The sequence below is a fragment of the Xiphophorus hellerii genome, chromosome 7 (assembly GCF_003331165.1).
Source record: "Xiphophorus hellerii strain 12219 chromosome 7, Xiphophorus_hellerii-4.1, whole genome shotgun sequence".
In the NCBI taxonomy this organism is placed as follows: Eukaryota; Metazoa; Chordata; class Actinopteri; order Cyprinodontiformes; family Poeciliidae; genus Xiphophorus; species Xiphophorus hellerii.
In genome coordinates this window covers 10,217,688-10,236,984 of record NC_045678.1, presented here as the reverse complement: position 1 = coordinate 10,236,984, position 19,297 = coordinate 10,217,688, and the positions used below count along the sequence as shown (strand labels likewise).

Below are 19,297 nucleotides of genomic sequence, written 5' to 3'. Positions count from 1 at the left end.
TTCATGAATTTTTTATAATTGTTGATAAAACTATTTTGTCAGCAAAGTGTTCACACTGTGCTACATTCCCCATTTCCTACTCAGAAATGAGGAACATTACTCTTTCTAAGTTTCTGACTCTGTTTTTCCCTCTCTGAGTCATTTTACCTTTCCTGTAAACTACTTTTGAACTCCTTTTTGTAAAATTAAATCCAGGAATGCTGTAAAAGCACAATTGTGGAAGATACTGCTCCAAGAGTTATTAAATCCTGCAACACCTGGTCTGACTTTGGGAATTTTAGTACCGTTTGGTATGCACATGAAGTGTGCATACCATTCTTGAATGGGACGTGTCCAAGTTGAGTTATACTGCCTTTGACCCCAGCTGCCATGTTGTTTATCAGTATCTACACCCTGTTGAAAAAAACTAAAAAAGTCATGCAAAATATGAGTTCCGGAGACACAATCATAAATGATGGAATTCTAGAGACAGAACTAATTAATTAAAGAAAAACTAAAACGAGAAAATGAGGCAAATGTACTCCTTTCTTGCGCAGAAAACATTGTTGCAGGCACTTCAAAAGCGATGCATACTTCTGTTCATTTCCTGAATAAAGATTTGCTCTGTGATCAATAATAATAATAATAATAATAAAAATGCTTTGTAGGAATATATTTTAGCAATTCCAACTCCTTTTCTCTCAGTCTGCAGGCTTGCACAGTCTTCTTGTTTTTGTTTGCCCAGATTTTTTTTCTTTCCTTTTCTGGCCTCTTCAAGAGCTAGCAAAGATCCCACCCTCAGAGGTTTTATGTCTTCATGTTAGGGTCACAAGGATAGTCAGCTTGGTCTCTCGTTCCATATCAACCTGCATCAGTTGCGCTTTATGGCATTTTATCCAAGCTAAAATTGGCCAATTATGGAGAATATTATTATCAGTAATGTCTACAAAGTCAACAAAAGGTTAAGCCAAATATTGGTTGAGAGAGAATAAAGCAAAAAGGTAGCAGCCATAAAATGCTGTTCTTTTGCTTTTAAAACCTATAGAAATTTTCATCTCTCTAATTTTTTCTCCTGTACATATTTTTATATGCTTTCAATCTGCTATTCTGAGTTTTTCTGGGCAGTTTGCCTTTCCCGTGACTCACCTAATGATTCCAGCGTGGGCTGCGAGGAGAAAAAGCCACTCAAGTTTGTCCAAGTTGACTAGTAAAAGACATTTCTGATTGAAACCCATTACCGCTCTCAAGACTTCAGGGTGTAAGAACAAGTGTTTTTAAACCCACCTACGATGCCTTTGGAAGTTCTTTGATGTCAGCTGTGGTAAAAATAACTGGCTAGGTGGAACACTGTAAAAACTGGGATGGTAAGGGCTAAGATTTATTGTTCCAAAGACATACAGAAAACGAGTTAGTAGCTGATGAGACAGGTTTACTGTTCACCTAACACACAATCTATATGTCGTTGTTTCATTGCTTCCAAACACCAGGCGGAGGACAACACGAATGATTAAAAATACTCTGATATGATTATCATGTTTTGGACAATACAACTTAAACCAAAAAAATATGAGGAAATTAAAAACCACTTGTTGAAAACAGATGAGAACAGATGCTCTCTGAAGCTTGAACTAGTTTATTATGAAGATGGCGTAATTTTTTAGAGGTATTTTATGTTTAAACTCTCAATTAATTTAATTTTGGAGCTTTACTAACACCATATACAACAGTATATAAATAAGTACATGGGTGCATCTCGGCAAATTTGAACACGCCTTCTGACGAAATTAGTTTGTCAGATTAAATGTACTTTTTTCAAAACAACAGCCTTTAGCTAGGTATCAAACATACTTCTTATTGAGCTCACGTTTCTTTATTCTCTGCTTTTTTGTTGATTTGATGTAATATATTCTGATCTTCTGAAAAGCTAAAGTACATGTTTTCGTTAGCTATAACTGGAAACCGCCAAGAACAGCAGAAGTAAAGACTTAAAAACAACAGCGTGTGTGCAATTAATCTGAAATAAATAAACATTTCAGTAATATTCTAATTTACTAAAATGTCCAAGAAGCTTATGTGAGTGCACATTCAATAAAAACTAAAAATTTAAATACATAAATTATCACAACAGTAAAACACCTCACAGCTGCAAGAGAGCAGGTTTTCGTCGTTTATTAGCCTGTGTAATAGCGATTGGAGGTTCCACATAGAGATGGATTATAATGTCTTTTGCGGGAGATATTTCATGATCTGGAAACCACAATAGTCACATTCAGTACCAATACCTGTGAATAACACACAGGTTCAACGAAACCTCCGTTATCTGAACATGTCCTCTAATCTAGTGATTAGAGAATTCCCAGGATTATTCTGAGAGTTTATCAAAATGTTTTACTGAAATCATCTTTTCAAATGTTTAAGCCTTTTTTTTTTTTTTTTTTTTTTTTACACAAGACATTCAGGTAGCTCTGCTGCTTAAGGGGAACCACAGCACATCAATGACTCATCCTTCATCTTCTTCTTTAGGTTGGACAAATCTTCTTTAGCTTGCTAAACCAATTCAGGCTGTTTGACTCTATGAACATTTTAGTAAATGAGGGGTATCTAATGATCCCTGCACAACATATGCTTTATTACAGTTATGATATTTTAAATGTTTGACAGATGATTATATCTAGTCATCTAGCTTTAGAAAATTGTTTAGTACATGCTTTTTTTTATGCACCAATTATTTTTCCTGGTGATGCTGACACACACGCATCCTCTTCTACCAGTCCCGGGAGAATGTATGCGATCACTGCTCAGGATTTTTGCTCTACACGTCTGTTTGTCAGTGGAATGCTGCAATGACCCTGACACATTATATCACATAGAATTACTGCTCAGGAAGCACTAAAAAAGATAAACTGTCCAAAGACAGGAAGCTACCAACCCACATAAATTTTGACCTAGAAGACAAAGCGGGCTGTTTTATGTGTCTAAGTGATTGTCAAGTGGAGATTAATGATGGCTAGTGGGCGGCAGTGACTTTATAATATCCAATTCTGTCTCAGAGTTTTGCAGTCTACTATTTACAAAAGCCTTAAGGGTAAATACAAAAGAACACATCAGTAAATTAGACTGCAACAATGCTGGGTTAAATATTTTATTAAATAATCCAAAAGAGTTTGTATCTTTGTGATTGATAGTAGATGTATGTATCCAATTTTTGTGTCTAATAATTATTACTATGTTACATATGTATAGCACATTTCACCTACAAGGCAATTTCTATGATTGTATAGCACAATATGACTGCAGTTCATTTGACATATCCTATTTGTTGTCACTTTTTGTATTTTATTAAATCTATAGACATAATTCTGTAAAATCTCAATGTGTATATGTGTTTCTTTAGTTTATAAATGCCTCAAATAGTGAGGAACCTGTTGTTTGTATCACTAATAATAGCAACACCAGAACAAATAGCAAATGTGTGCCACAGACGTGAGCTCTGACATTTGAGACAAATCAAAAGCATGCATTGCACTATGCAGAGTGACACTGTCTTCACTAATGCATATTCGTTCAGCCCTGCATGCAGCATGCTTGATACCAAGAGAATGGAGTTACAAATAATTTTGTTAGTTGATAGCAACCTGTTGTTATGGTATCAATCATTCAGACCACTCAAGTCTTCTGGTTCTGGGGATGCAGATTAGACCAAATCCAGAAGATCTGAGTGGTTCAGGTCTAATCTGCATCCCCAGAACCAAAATTAACCATGGACAAGCAGGATTCAGCTTATATGCACTACAAATCTGGAACAAAAGTCCAGAAAACTACAAAACAGCTGAAACACGGAGTTCCTCTAAATCAAGGCTAAAAACCTGTTTAGGGTTGCATTTGATTAGTAGCAAATTGAACATTGATCAGCTTATCTGATGTATATTGATGATTTTGACTATGACATTTGTTCATAACAGCATTTGTGTATTTCTTGTTTCATAATTGATGACTGTATGATGGTTTAATGATGTAAAGCACTTTGAACAAGATGTCATTTTTCTACATTATGTGTTTTTCAATATAACATTATAAGTGGCAAGCTAGAAAAACAAATCTTGATTGAAATATTCAATTAATATCTCAGATTAGAGAATACAATTTAATTCTTCTTTTAATTAGATTTTTTTTTTTCCGGCAGCTAAACTGGAGTCTAGGTGCACTCTTTTTCTGCAATTTGCAATATTTCCGGTTCTTCTTTGTTTTCAAGAGTCAGTTTTTCTTGGACAAGTCCCCAGAGATGCTTCCATAACGAGAAGAGATGAGGGGACCTCCATGTTCTTAATGACTGATGTATAGCCCTTCAAAACAACGCCACATTTACATGATGAACGAGCCAGGAGAAGTATCGAGCATGACATGCAAGGTCCCTCACTGCTAAAAGGCAATGAGAGCAACATTCATAATAACTTTGTTGACAGCTTTCATTTGCATCAAATGGTTCCTCCTTTTTCCTCTACTTCATGTTGCTCAATGTGGCCATCAGAATAATGAGATACAATGACTCCAGTCTATCTGGGTATCTGAACACAGAACTGTGTTTTCATGGATAAATTCATATGGGATGCTGGCATGTCAAAGGCATTGGAAAACTTGGTAGTGGTTGCTTAAAAAACATTTACTTATAGTAACTTTCTGACACAACCCCATTCACCTGAAAATGCAATGTTAGACTACATATTTGAAATAACGTTCATGTCCTTGTTTTGATGTGAAGAACTGGTAACCTGCACGTTTCCCGGCACTTATAAACAGCATGTGGTGTGTTATGTTTCCCCCCAGACCGTGGCTACTGTGACTGTGGGATGTGTGAGTGTGACGAAGGCTGGCTTGGAGAGGCTTGCCAGTTTCAGGAGGAGTGTAGCCTATCAAGCAAGAAGAGCAGAGAGCTGTGCAAAAATCAACAGGGGGTGGTCTGCTCCAACAGAGGTACTGCAACAATACATCAAAACACAGCATTCAAAAACGACAAGGTTTAAAAAGCTGCAAATCTACTGCAAAGATCCTAAGTTAATCCTACTTCTTGACTGTTTCTTTTTTTTTTTTTTTTTTTTACACTTTGTCATGCTACAACCAGAAACTTCAGTGTAAGAATTTGAGATTTTATGTAACAGACAAACTCAAAGTAGTGCATCATTAGTGAAACAAACAGAAATTGATATGTTTTACAAAAACCTTTATGAAACAAAAGTGAAAATTGCAACATGCAATTTTCACTTTCCAATGATGTGTTATTTTCAGCATAAATACTGCTGTTCTTGTCAAGGCCTCTGAGGTTAGTTGAAAAGCTTTTTTCAAATAACCTCATCAAGACCAAAGAACCCACCAGGTCAAGGATACTCATGTGGAGATGTTATAAAGCAGGATTAGGTTCTAAAATAATATTGAACAGCAAAAGAAGTACTGTTTAATCCATGATCCAAAAATGGGAAAAAAATGGTGCCCAAAGGCTCACACAAAGGAAGATTTATTGAGCAATTTATTGAGGCGGACACCCGCCTCAATAAATTGCTGTACCCCTAAACTGACAAGCCAGGAAGGGAGAACAGTAATCTGTGAGGACCCTGGTTACTCTGAAGGAGCTTTTGAGTTCCACAGCTGGGATGGAAAAAAACTGTTGACAAGACAACTGTAGGAAATTCATTCATGAAAATGGCAAGCAGAAAGTTGTTTTTGAATAAAAAACAAGACAAGTATTCTGGTCAGAATAGACCAGAACATTTTGGCCCAAATTCAGCATGCGCATTCATGCAGAGAAATAAGAGTGAAGATGAGCGCGAACACAGTACCTCCCACTGGGAGACATGGTACTGGCAGCAGCTAGCTGTTTGGATGCTTTTCATTGTCAGGGATAGGGAAGTTAAACCTAAATCTAGGGGATTTTTTATCAAGACTTGAACATACATGTTTAGATGCTCTCTATCCAATCTGACTGATGTTGTTCTATTTTGCACAGAAGATTGGTTTAAATCTTCTCATGATATACAAATCTGTTAACGATTAGAGAAACGTACCATAATTTTCAGATTCTTTTTTTTTTGCAAAGAAAATGTAAAATCACCTGCATCTTTTTTTCTTCCACTTCACTACTATGCACTACTTTGAATAATAAAAAAAAGACGCTTTCGGGAGCCAGCTAATATCTTCAGAGACAGCTTTAATGTTTCTCTGCTTTGGTCAAGAGTCTCCACATATTTCAATAAGATATTGCCCTTCTTCTTGAAAAACAAAGAAACTACATAAAGGTGTATTAACAGCTATCTTTCCTTTATTTATTGGTGAATCACTACCTAGCATTCAAATTTGACTAAGCAGCTAATATAAAAATAAAAACTTTGAAAGACGTCTAAGAATGCTACTACCAAAAACCCCTAACATCTCGTCTATGTATAATTCGATCCCACTGGCCATGTGTTTGTGTCTCGATGTTGCGTGGATGATGTCAGGTCAACCGTCGGTCAAGGCTGTTTTTCAAACATGTACAGCCAGTTGTCCATCTGGGCTCGTCCTCTCCACTCGTCTCAAATGCTTTCAGCTAAATGAGGAATAAGCAAATCTCAGTGGGTGTGTGCATATCCGTGTGGGATGTGTATAAGAGTGTGTGTGAAAGCATAGGATGTGGCCTATTGGAATATGTAGAAATGCTAATGTATTCACCGCATGTGTCTGTTTAGCCTTCTGCTTCTTCAACACCTAATCCAAAGAGCTCCAGCAAACATGCCAAAATAAATAAATAAATAAACACCACCACCTTTAGTTGTCAAACACCAGCTTAAACCTGCTGGCACTTGATGCAAAAATACTTCCCTCCAATGAACAGCTGTAAACCAGATTCTTTAATCTCCCAGTTCACTGCATAAAAATATTTTACTCACACTTTACCATTTAAATGCAAGTATCTACTGCAAAGTTTAACACAGACTCAGAGCCTTGGCGGTTGTGTGTAAGACTTTTACATTTTTTTTTTTTTTTTTTACAGGGACCTGTCAATGTGGGAGCTGCGTGTGTGACCAAAATGACGACAAGGGCTTAGTGACGGGACGCTTCTGTGAATGTGATGACGGCGAATGTCTGGATGAAGACACGGGAGAGGTTTGTGGAGGTAGATTACACTCACAGTTGCTCAACTATAGGAGACATTGCATTGAGAAACAAATGAGTTTTAATGACAATTTTATGAAGATAAGACATCCACAGATTGGTAGCACTCGTACTTTGTTACTTCTTTATCTGTTTTGTGCATTAAATTTGCAACTGAACGTCTGCTGAACTACTGGTAAAAAGGTTTTGCGTGTCTAGGATCAACGTCTCAGGTATGGAATCATAAAGGCATAGGCACTGCATTTATCTACGTCTGTTCTTGGTCACAGAGAAAGGACCAGAAAGATCATATGCAGTGCCTTGCATTTTGTTACATTTGAAATTATGACATGATAGGTTACCACAAATTAGCACGTAACAAAGCAATTTAACTTTTCAAATAGAAATCTCAATACTTGTGCCATTAATTTGCACTCTGCATCCCTCCAAATCTCCCAGTTCAATACTAAGCAAATTTCTTGATTGAAATGTTACCAGCTTTACTGATCTACTGACAGATATTTGGTCATTTTTTTCCCTCTATACCTCTTTACATCATTGTGCTGGAACCATCCTTCCTTCTGGAGATTGTGTGTACAGATTATTTTCTGCAACACATACATGTAGGCCAAAAAGTTCAACTTTTGTTTCACCTGACTAGAGCACTTTTCCCAAATATTTGATGTGTCAAAAAGTTGAGTATGATGAATATTTGATGAGACTTTGTTTGGCTCTCTTTCCATGAAGGCTTTCTAGACCTCATTCATCCAGGCTAGATTTACACAAGTAATAGCTGTCCTGTCTATATATTGCCCTCTGGTGCACTGGATTTACTTTTTGTTAATTTAGAAGACAGTTGCTAGCATTGTATTTCATTCAGAGGCATCAGATTAAAGGCGCCAGAACACAAATGCACTTCAGATTTCTAAAATATTCTGAAAACTGTGAGTCTTTTTTTATTCCCTTTCATATTAATGCACTACTTTGAGTTATACAATGTATTCCTAATGAAATACATTGACGTATTTGATACCTGACGAAAAAGGAAAATGTTAAAGGAGAGGAACCTTTTTTCAACATACTGTACAATGCTACTAGTTTGTATGCTACTTACTCATATCCCGCCCTGCAGCAGCACATAAAATGTGTTACATTACCCTGCATAATCAACATTAGACATTAAGCGATGTTCAGCATCTGTTCAATGGAGTCAGTCATGAGTAGAATCTCTTCAGTTTATACACACAAGGCAACAATATCAAAGTTTAAAACTCATTTCTCGAGAAAGAAATGTTGCTTCTGATTTCAGATTGTAAATCTTGCGGTGATATATGAAATGCATTCATTATCTTATAAAAAAAAAATCTTTACAATAGCATTACAAAGCCGGACATTAAAGCTGCAAGCTGATAGATTTAAAATATATGCCACGTTCTTTGCAAATTATCTATGTTTATGTTTGACTAAATTCAGGTTGTGGCTGACAAATGTGCAAAAGTAGAAATTACAAAATCAAGAGTGATATCAAATCTGATTTCTGCAAAAGTAAGATTGTTAATATCTAGAAGTATGTCTATCAATCTCTTGGATGAGAATTTATGAGTTCTTCCATGTCCTTCCAGGCCATGGCCAGTGTTACTGTGGAAACTGTTACTGTGCTGCTGGTTGGCATGGAGACAAATGTGAGTTCCAGTGTGACATCAACCCATGGGAAAGCAAGCGGAAATGCACATCTCCAGATGGCAAAATCTGCAGCAACAGAGGTTTGTTTGTCCTCTTCACTGTTAACATAAGACATTACAGAAACTCGAAAAAACAGTATTATTGAGTATAAAGAAAATATAGAACTATTCCAGAAAACCATAACTGATCTAAGTTAAATATCTGATTGCAAAGAATCACAACTTTATTTCATATAAATAAACTTGGAAATTTTCCATCTGGACAAATTTTCATTAGCATACTGACAGTGGTTTGCAAAGCCATAAAACTGCAGAATGGAGAGGGATGAATAATAAGCTTCAGACCTATTAACATAAACAGCGTGACTGTAATGATTTCATTGTATTTGTGTTGCCTAGAAACAAGAAACAAGCTAAAGAGGCGCAGTCAAATTTCTTGTCTGTTTCAATCATCAGAAGGATGAAATTCACCTCGAAAAATAAAACATATCCTTATATTCGTCTTCCCTCCCAGATTTTACCTTTTATGAAATAACTCTAATTTGTGTATCATCATCATCATTATGATCATCATCATCAAAATGAGACCATTTTCATTTCAGCCATTAAATGATAAATCATCAAGTTTATGACATTAATCAGTCTTCTCATGAAACAAGCAGCTTCAAGAAAGGGACTGTTTAAAACAGCAGGATGTAGGGCTTGTGCAAAATGTTGCTTTTGCTTAACATGCCTGATGGGTAACATGGAAACACCGGGTCAGTGCTTTTCATCCTGTTTGAATAGCCCAAATTATAAAACAATCAGGAAACACAAAGAACTAAATACAACCCAGACTCTAGACTGCCTTAAAAAAAAATAAAAAAATGCTCTGTGACTCATCAGAGCATGGCGAGCAAGCAATCAGTGGAATATCTCATTTAAGTTAACTGAAGTGCTCCTCCACGATTTCAGGGAATTTCTCAAAAATTAATTACAGCTGTCTGGGTGAGGGCTCAGTAACTGGTTGGTTGAAATAAGGCTGCATGGGAGTCCCATCACAGAGCCGCAAGTTCTGGTCAAGAGCACAACTGTCAAAACAAAAAAAAGAAGAAGAAGAAGAAGAAAGTATACCAGGGTGGCCAGTTTTGTGTTGCAGATGTCGATTTGCCCAGTGAGAGAGCTTTGAGAGGTTCAGCTTCTGTAATCACTGGTAATTATTTAGGAAAAAGGTTTTTATGCAAATGAGGAAGAACTATTCTAAAATAAATTCGATTTATTTTTCATTGGACTTGGGTCCATTTAAAAAAAAAATTTTTTGTCTTTTATGTGCTGCATCTGACTATGATAAACAAGGCAATTAATATAAATAACATGCTGGTGCAAACACTAAAGGCATTGAGAGGAGCAATTTGCACATTTATTTGCGTCAGGTCTTTGTTCCAGAGTCAAAGGTTGAAATTAGAAGTTAGCCTTAACGGAGGCTCTTAATGGAACTTTTTAAAACTAAAGTAACAACCTCACTGTGTAAGGGATGAAGCAGTTCAACATTTAGTTTCTGAATCTTTCAAAAATGTACTAATTTGTGCGATACTGTGAGAAATAGATAGCATGTTCCTCCTTGAGAAACACTGTACTACTTTTGTTCCATAGATGAAGAAACACAAGGTCTGTGCTATGCTCAAACTGCAGTGAAGACAGATTTTATTTGCTTTGCACATAATTCTGAACTGAACTGTCTCTTTGCTATGCCTAAGTCTGGTTTGTTCTTTCTTTGGGTGGGCAAAACAAATGCAGTCGTTTGGTGGGTCAGGGCCTTTATTTTACGTCTTATGGGGCGAAGTGAAAGAGTGGTGAAGAGAAGCAACAAAAAAATTTACAATACCAAAACGGATAGGAAGAACATGTTGATCAACAATGGGGTAAGTGAAGTTGAAGTAAGTCAGACTCTGCAAAGTTAAACAAAGTTAAAGAAAATACATGAAAATGGAATGCATGGAACAACACCAAGCAAATATATCTGAGTAATAATATTTAAAATAATGTATTTTTTTGTAAAAAGAAAAAAATAATAACCTCATCAATAAGAGACCAGAAGGAATAAAATCAACAAAAAAACTTCCTCAATATAAAAAAACCTGAACATTGTATGTTAAAGAACCCTTATAAACAGACATTCAATAGCAGTTACCACAAATATTAATTTGTATTATTCTTCACTTAAAAGGTTTTGAAACTGTTCCTACTGATCATAGACAATGGATGGAATGAGGGTGGCGGGAGTCACACAATTAAGAAATGAGTTGATTTAATTATTGTGCACAGATCTGGAGATGTGAAGCATATTGTTAGGTACGAGATGGTAAAAGTCTTCCTTCCATCCTTTCTTTAGCTAATCATTTTCTTCTGACACTGTGGGATAAATAGCTTAATGATCTGACCTGCAGATAATTATCTTTTAACTCACTAAAGTATCAAACCTCCTGCTTTGGTGACTTGGTTTATGGAGAGAGACGGAGAGAGAGAGAAGACAGAGAAGAGCCAGAGTGTTGGTTTATGCCTGGATAAAACATATAGCATAACTGCAACATTTAGAAAATAATAAAGGTGTTTCTATTACCTCTCTTCAGTTCATCCATGATATTTGTGACAGACAGATAATTCATAGATCTATTAATCCAGGACTGCAGGGTTATGAGGGGGTGAGGGAGACTGAACGTTCAGCCATAGGGCAGACATGCGGCAGCCTCAGCCCCTCCGGCCTGCCAGCTGGCCTTCTCCCCTGGGGCTCCCGGTGCTCTGTCTCCACTGATAAGAGGAAATAGGTTTCCACCGGCTGCTGCTTTGCTAATGCCTGGGCTAAACAAATGAAAAGAAAAGAGGGAAAAGATAAATGAAGGAATAAAGATTTTAAAAACCTGAAGGAAGAGGAAATTCATTTTGGAGGCAGTTTTTTTTTTTTTTCCTCCAAGATAAAAAAAATTAAAAATTATAGATCTTTGGAGAAGGCGGAACGCAATTTTTGGAATAAATTTAGTCATGAATATTTAATTTTATGGTATGCTGGAATGATTCTGGAAAAAAAACCTGATGAAAGTCATTGAAAAGAACACCCATCATATAACCTTACCTCCTATTAACAAATGCAATCTGCTGGCTCCCTTTGAAAGGCAACATTTTATTCCTGGGCAATTTAGTCAGTCTGACTGCACTGAATTGGATTATGAGCTAAATTTAATTGATCTGTACTGGAATGCATGTAATTACATTTGAATTCAACCTGCTTACTTTTACAGGATGTGCTGCACTACGTGGCTTGACAATCAGTAAAATGCCTCTCTAAGATGTCTCTCTAAGATGCTGAAGAGAGATGATTCCTTGTCAACAGGTTTATTAATGTTTCAAAGAAGACAAAACTAAAATGTATAGATAAATAGTTAAACATTAATTAGAAATGAAATTAATCACTTTGTTTTAACACTGACAGCAGCGGCATTTCTTAACTTGCATTTCATACGTCTGCTTTACATTAATAAATCATTTATTTCTCTGTTCACTTATTTATAAGAACTAGTTTAACACTAGTTCTATTTCACAACTACTTAAATAGATTAGGAGTGCTAACTCAACAGGACTAAATGTATTGCCACAAAATAATATTTTCATAAAGAAAATTATCTACAATTATAAATAACATCAGAAGTAAACCAGTAAATATGATTCTACCAAAAATACATAAGATGTGTTTTGGTAGCTGGAATTACTTGAATTACAAAGCCTCTGTACCATGCTTATTTGTTCCTTATTTCTCTAATTTTCTTCTGAGTTTAAGTGTTTCTTAAACTGGAACAATACTTTCCCTTCTTGGTATTATTACACATCACTAAATAATTTCTGACAACTTGTCTAAATGATCTTCACTGAACAGGAGGACTACTATTTGTGTAACCCCGGATTTACACTGCATGCGTCTCTGCTCCACTCTGCTGCACACTTGGACTGTAGATGTTCCAGGCCATCCTGATTTGCTCCGCTGTGAACCACAGAGGTGCTCCAAGAAGCATACATGGGAAAAGAAAGATTGTGCAATAAATCTAGTCATAAAACCGATAAGAAATATCATATAAAGTACTATAGTTCTCAACTTCTAAAATTATTAATTTTCCATCGCTTTCTCTCCCACTTCATCCGCCCCGTCAGACACTCCTACTACAACTGAAGCAACAGAACTTGATGTAATAAGTTTCAGAGTAAAATCCATACATTTTCTTTTATGCATAGTCAAAAATGATACTTGCTGACAACATATATGCATAAATATACATTAATATAGCTCGTTTTCCCACTGAATGTAGTCTATCTCTGTGAATTATTTTCAAATTTCAGGCCTTTGAAGTTTGACTCTGCACTTGCTCTGGCGTCTGGCAAAAATAGGATTGGTTCTAACTACGCACTGCATCGCCTTTCACCACTGTGCGGAGGTGGTGTAAGCGCCGTCATTGACCATAACGGGTGCATATGTACCGCGGAGTCGATTCCATGGCACAGCGGAGCAGAGATGCCCATTGGGTCTAAGATGAAATCCGGTCCCTCACAGTTACATAGGCTTCACTTCAATCTGCTGCACTCCTCCATCCTCACCAGGAAAAGTTTCTCCATTCATTTCTTGCTGCTTCATTGCGCTTCAAAAGAGCACCACTCCTTTGTTTGATGTTGGGCTGCGCAAACTGTAATATCTTTCATGGCAGTAGTGTTGATATAGTTTTTTCCCCATCTGTGCCAGACAGTATTGAACAGGTGCTGCACTTGTTGTTACAGAGCCTTGTAGAGGTCAGAAACTTACTTACAGGAGCTGGAATGACATTCATCTTTTGAGTGAGAAGAGCAGCTGGTGTTAGTGAGCACAGAAAAAGAGAGGTGCCAAGGTGCGGATACAAATAGCACTCTTTTTTAGATTTATTTCTGTAAGTAAACTTGAAAACCACATTTTATTTTTCACTCACTTATTAATGAAGCACTACGTCATGCTGGTTTATCAAAAAAAAAAAAAAAAAGAAATTACAATAAATTACAATGAAGTTTTGTATTTGTACCTGGACAAAATGTAGAAAAATCCAAGGGGTGTGTGTATACAGTAGATCTATCAAAGAATGCAAATTAAGTATAAAAATGCATAATCTCTTTGGTTTTTGAGGCCTTATTTCACAAATCGAACCTCATTGGGTCCGATTTGTGAATCATAACATTATCTCATTGTAAGCTATTATCAATAACCTGTATACTTCCGATGGATAACGCAGTCGGAACGTCTAAATAACTGTAAAGACCCCTCATTCCATTGATGTGCTGTAGAGCACCACATAATTGACATCATGTCTTTTGTGTCTTTTACATTAGGTACCTGTGTGTGTGGGGAATGTACCTGCCATGATGTAGATCCCTCTGGCGACTGGGGGGACATTCATGGAGACACCTGTGAGTGCGATGAGAGGAACTGTCACGCGACGTACGACCGATACACTGATGACTTCTGCTCAGGTCAGAATATTACTTGAAAAGGGGCAATGAAAAAGTTGCAGTAAACCCCTTATTTGTGGAATGTTTTCTTATGAGGCTAAATACATACTTGCAAAGACAGTTTAGCATACCTTTAGCTTACCTTTCTTAACAATCAACACAAAGCTTATAACTGATAATACTTCAGTGTAACATCACAGCCATTTCGGTAAGTCTTCTATGTGATTTAAAAATGTTAGGTGGAATGATTTCTGTTTCTTTTTCTCTCTCAGTTAGATATATTTTCTTCTTATAGTTGTTCCCCTTTTCTCTGGGCAGGTCATGGTCAGTGTAACTGTGGCAGGTGTGACTGCAAGGATGGATGGACAGGGAAGAAGTGTGAGCACCCTCTCAGTTGCTCACTGTCTTTGGATAGCAGCCTGAAGAAATGTAGAGGAACTTCAAAACTACCCTGCAATGGACGAGGTATCCCTTGTTTGCGAAGGTCTCTGGTGCAAGCTTTTCTTGTGCTTATGTTTGTCACACAAGCAATTTCCAGTCATATGTGTCCTATTTCTATCAGTTTTAGTTATATATACAGTATGTACTGTATATATATATATATATATATATGTATATATATATATTATTATTATTTTTTTTCATATATGAAATAATCGCAAAATCTAAGAAATGGATTCAGGTTTATGATACCATGTATCAAATGTAGCCAACTTTTTACAGGCAAAGATTGCATTTAAGACTTTTTTGTTGTGAAACTGTATTTAATACATATTTAGTATTAGTTACACATATATAATATTGAAGACAGTTGTTGAGGAGCCACTTGTTGAATCAAATCAAATGTCCAGGTTGCACTTCTCTCAGCCTTATACCAATGGCAATGTTATAAAAGCCAGATTGCTACTCAAGGTAACTTTTTGTTGTTGTTTTTCACATTTTTCTGTTTTTAACACTGTTAAAATGGATTCTGGACATTTATTTATTTATTTTCAATCTACAATCAGAACTTCATAATGATTGTTTAGAATTCTTAAACACAAACTGTAAAATTGTAAAATAAAACCTAAAAAGGCATTCAGAGCTTTAAAAAGCCAGATTTGGGCAGGATAATTGTTCTGACTTGTATGTATTCATACTTTTCCTCGAAGTGTCAAGAACTCTTTAAAAGGTTTCTGACTGGTCTTCTTGCCCCTGTCACAATAACTTTTGCTTGAAATAATGACTCCACCGCCATGTTTGGACGTTTGTACAGTGTGACTGGTAAATGATAAGAGATATATTTGACTCTCAATAGGAAAACAGTAATGTCATGCCACCAATCTGTTCTGCTCTTTTAACTGTTAAAGTCGAGAGATCTTCACTGTATGTGTCACATGCTATGCATCTTAAAGTCAAGTGAAATGATGTGCTGTAGTCCTTCTGCGGTTTGTTCACATTCATTCTTTAAGAGTTTTTTTTTTGTCATTCACAAATAGGTTTTGACAATAGCAATGTGTTTAACATGCCAGCTTCAGCAGCTTGAAGAAAATGTATGGTGGCTGTGTGTTTTCTCAGCTCTTCATTATCCTCTTACCCTCATGCGTCATGCTGGGATGCTGTGTTAAACTAATAGACCTTGCAGAGCTTCCAAAACCCAAGTTTATCATTACCATACTTAAATTATTCCTGATCTTTAAACTGCTTTGGTTTTTGAAAATGTCAACAACAACAACAAAAAATAGAATGACTCAAAAGTTTTTCTCTGTATTTTTGTTCTGCTCATGTTGTTTGTGAACCTCTTCGTCGTTTTCTCCAGAACACCTGACATATTCAGCAGTTGCAAAGAGAACTTGGTGAAAGCTGGTGAATTACCGATTCAACGTAATAATTTTGATGGAGGTGGGCGACGCCACAAAGACTTAACCCGCTAGGTCTCGCCGCTTCTGGATTTATCCAGGGGTTAACGCAAAGCATTGATTTCATGTTTCATTTGACTCCGGGGGAGGTCAGCAGGGACTCTCTAGCTTTTCAGCGGCTGCTTTGTTCCAAATCAAAAGGGATGACATGTGCACTTTTGTGTGATGCGTGTTATTATAGCAGGCATATCCCTCACACTCATAGCTGCTGATTAAATCAGGAACCTGAAACCACACAGCGCCCCGGCTGCTACCATGGCGATAACTCCATTACAAAGTAAACACCACCATGGGACAACATCAGATCTGCGGCAATAAGTGCAGGCTTAAAATAGGACCAATTTAGTGTTATGTTAATATATGAACGACTTAGGACATTTTGTGTAAAATAAAGTGATTGTGATGGCTTTAAACTAATACCACAACAAGGCTGAAGACTCGTGGTGCCTGCAATCACATGACGAAGCAGGGAAAAAAACGATTAGCTTTTTCTGGGAGAGTTAATTAACTTTAATTCCTCCAGTGGTACCTCTAGATTATCTCCAAATGCTGCAACTGAGTGAATCTTCAAATTACTGTGTGCACAAGTAAAGTTAATGTGATTCACAATGCTTCCTACTCTGTCCATTTACTTGGCAGTGAGCATTCCCTCCACTAAGCACATTCTTTCTTTTTGCAATTCATTTATGACCAAGAAAAACAAGGAATTCTGTAAATGCATTGTCAAAACTCAAACTCCTCTCCCATTGATACAAAACATGACCTATGTCTCTATTCCTGTTAGTTAAAAATGTCTAAATTTGACACACTATGGAGAGAACCTGTTAGGGTAGCAATTATTATTTTGTTTGCCTGATTAGGTCACTGTTGTAGAAGCATTGGTATAGCTGTTTTACCTCTGGATTATTGTTTGAATAATCCAAATATCATATGACAAATTAGAGTACTTCAATAATAGTATGGAAGGGTGTGAAAACTCAGAAAACGGACACACACCGAGCAGGAATCACTTTAGGAGAGTCAGAGAGTGAAAAAGAGGGAAAACGAAGGGGACAGACGTTGAAAATCATTTACTCATGGATGAATGCGGCTGGTACAGATGGCAGCTTGAGCGGAAAAGCCTTGAAATCTGAAGCAGCAGCTTCAGAGTCTTTCTTCCTGAGTGGTGGAGACAAGATGCTTGTGGATAGCACATTCTTTATACTGTGGTATTTCCTCAAGGAAACACCTGCTTGCAACATTTTTTTTTTTCTCTCTGATTCTCGGGATTCCTCTCTCTGGTGTGCACGAAGTTGTCTGTGTTAGACAATAACAGAGTAACTCCAGCATTGTGGGATGTTGTACCAGACACACATCATCTGCTATGTTTTAATCCTGTACATTTGGAATTTGAGTATTGCTATATTGATTAGCTGGCCCTAAATCATACAATAGGTGGTTCTCTTTGGATGTTATGTTTTCTTAAACATTTATGCAAACAAATATAAATGGAAAGTCTCCTGGCTTCCCTTATAACAGCACATATACTGTATATATATATATATATATATAATTTCAGCCCAGTGTTACACAAACTGTCTTAAATCAAAGTCCGCCAGTCTTTGAAGGCAGCATGACAAAGTAAACAAACACAAGCACACGTACTGATGTTAGCGGTTTGGTGACTGCGGAGATAATTGATAAGACGAGGGTGCTATGATACTATGACATCAATGGTTACTAGGGTAACTGAGTTCTCAGAGCAGATGGCACCATGTGGTATTTGTAGCAGGAAGAGGGACCGCCATAAGCATGGCGTGTGCCTGTGTGTGTGTTGCATGTTTAAAAATGCATGGTCATAAAAAGTGTCAGTAATGTGACAGGGGAAACACACTAGATGCTGTTGTTAGTCAACTAGATGTCTTTTAAATTTCCCTTCTGCACTATTTATTGCCACTAATTTAACTCAGTGAGTCATCAGAAGACAAACTCAGGCAAATACACATCCTGGGTGTGTTTCTGTTCTTTAGAGCCAAGAATGTACCCTACAAGCAACAAACAGAAATAAGTTTGTACATGCAAAAAAATGACTAACTCTGTTAAATGAAGACAAATAACAGTCTCTTGAATGACCTTTGTGAACTGGAAGGTCTAGAAGGTGTTATTTTTCTTGGTGTGTTGGCAGATGGACAGGTCCCATTTTAGATTGGTGCAATTGTTTTTCACCAGTTATTACTGTGCTTAATTAAGCAGGACTTAGATGAGATTCAGATCATATTTAATTGGAAATTCTTCAAACTTTTTTCTTTTAACTCTTCTGACACCATCTGTGCCATACCATTCAAGTTTTTGATATCAGTCTGACGTTCCTGCTGATATACAGTACAGACCAAAGGTTTGGACACACAGTTGTGTCCAAACTTTTGGTCTGTACTGTACATTGCACAGAATTCCAATGGTAGTTCAGAAGAGACTATGCTTTTCAAACAATCGTCATCATTAGGCAATAGCAAGTTCAATCAGTAACCTTCCCAGTGGCCTTCTTCACCGACAGCCCACTGATTGAAGTGGAATAGCAACTTCTTGAGGACCGGGTATGAGTAGGCATATAGCCCTTAAATGTCTTTATTAGTGTGGCATTTCCATAAAAGGTTTTATAGCTTTTGACAGCCTCACTTAAAATCAATAGTTGCCTCCATTTACTCTGCCTATGTAAATTCAGCTGCCAATCCCCTGGTTAATTTTAACATTTGGAAGACATAAATGATATAAGATATAAAGGGGGACGAGGATAACTGGTATACAAGAGATAATAAATAAAACTCTGATACATAGAAAAATCTGCATGGTAAATGAACACTGTCAATTTGGTTTTAACACTATAAATATGTCTGCATGGATACAGACTCTATTTGGCGTTAATGCACTTTAAAATGTACTAACTACGAATGGTAGTATTTAGACATTAACTCTTCTATAAGATTATTTGTCAAATATGAGTTAATTACTAACACTGTTGAAAGTGAATTTTTATTCCTATTTTCGAAACGTCAAGCTCTGCTGTCCCCATGTTTTCAGTGTGTTTATTTTGGTAATGTGTGCTGTGCTTAAATAATAAAGGTTAACAAGAAAATGGGGAAA

General features: G+C 36.7%; 1 protein-coding gene across 3 annotated transcripts in view; it reads left to right on the top strand.

Moving 5' to 3' along the window:
• Positions 1-19,297, top strand: part of itgbl1 (integrin, beta-like 1) — a 44,545-nt gene that overhangs the window by 11,301 nt on the left and 13,947 nt on the right. For 2 of the 3 annotated variants that reach the window (XM_032567832.1, XM_032567834.1), the window contains exons 3-7: positions 4,804-4,950; positions 7,001-7,123; positions 8,724-8,864; positions 14,160-14,300; positions 14,598-14,744. In XM_032567832.1, the coding sequence (XP_032423723.1) occupies positions 4,804-4,950; positions 7,001-7,123; positions 8,724-8,864; positions 14,160-14,300; positions 14,598-14,744 (699 nt within the window). The remainder of the gene's footprint in view (positions 1-4,803; positions 4,951-7,000; positions 7,124-8,723; positions 8,865-14,159; positions 14,301-14,597; positions 14,745-19,297) is intronic. The other variant, XM_032567833.1, reaches the window with a different exon arrangement.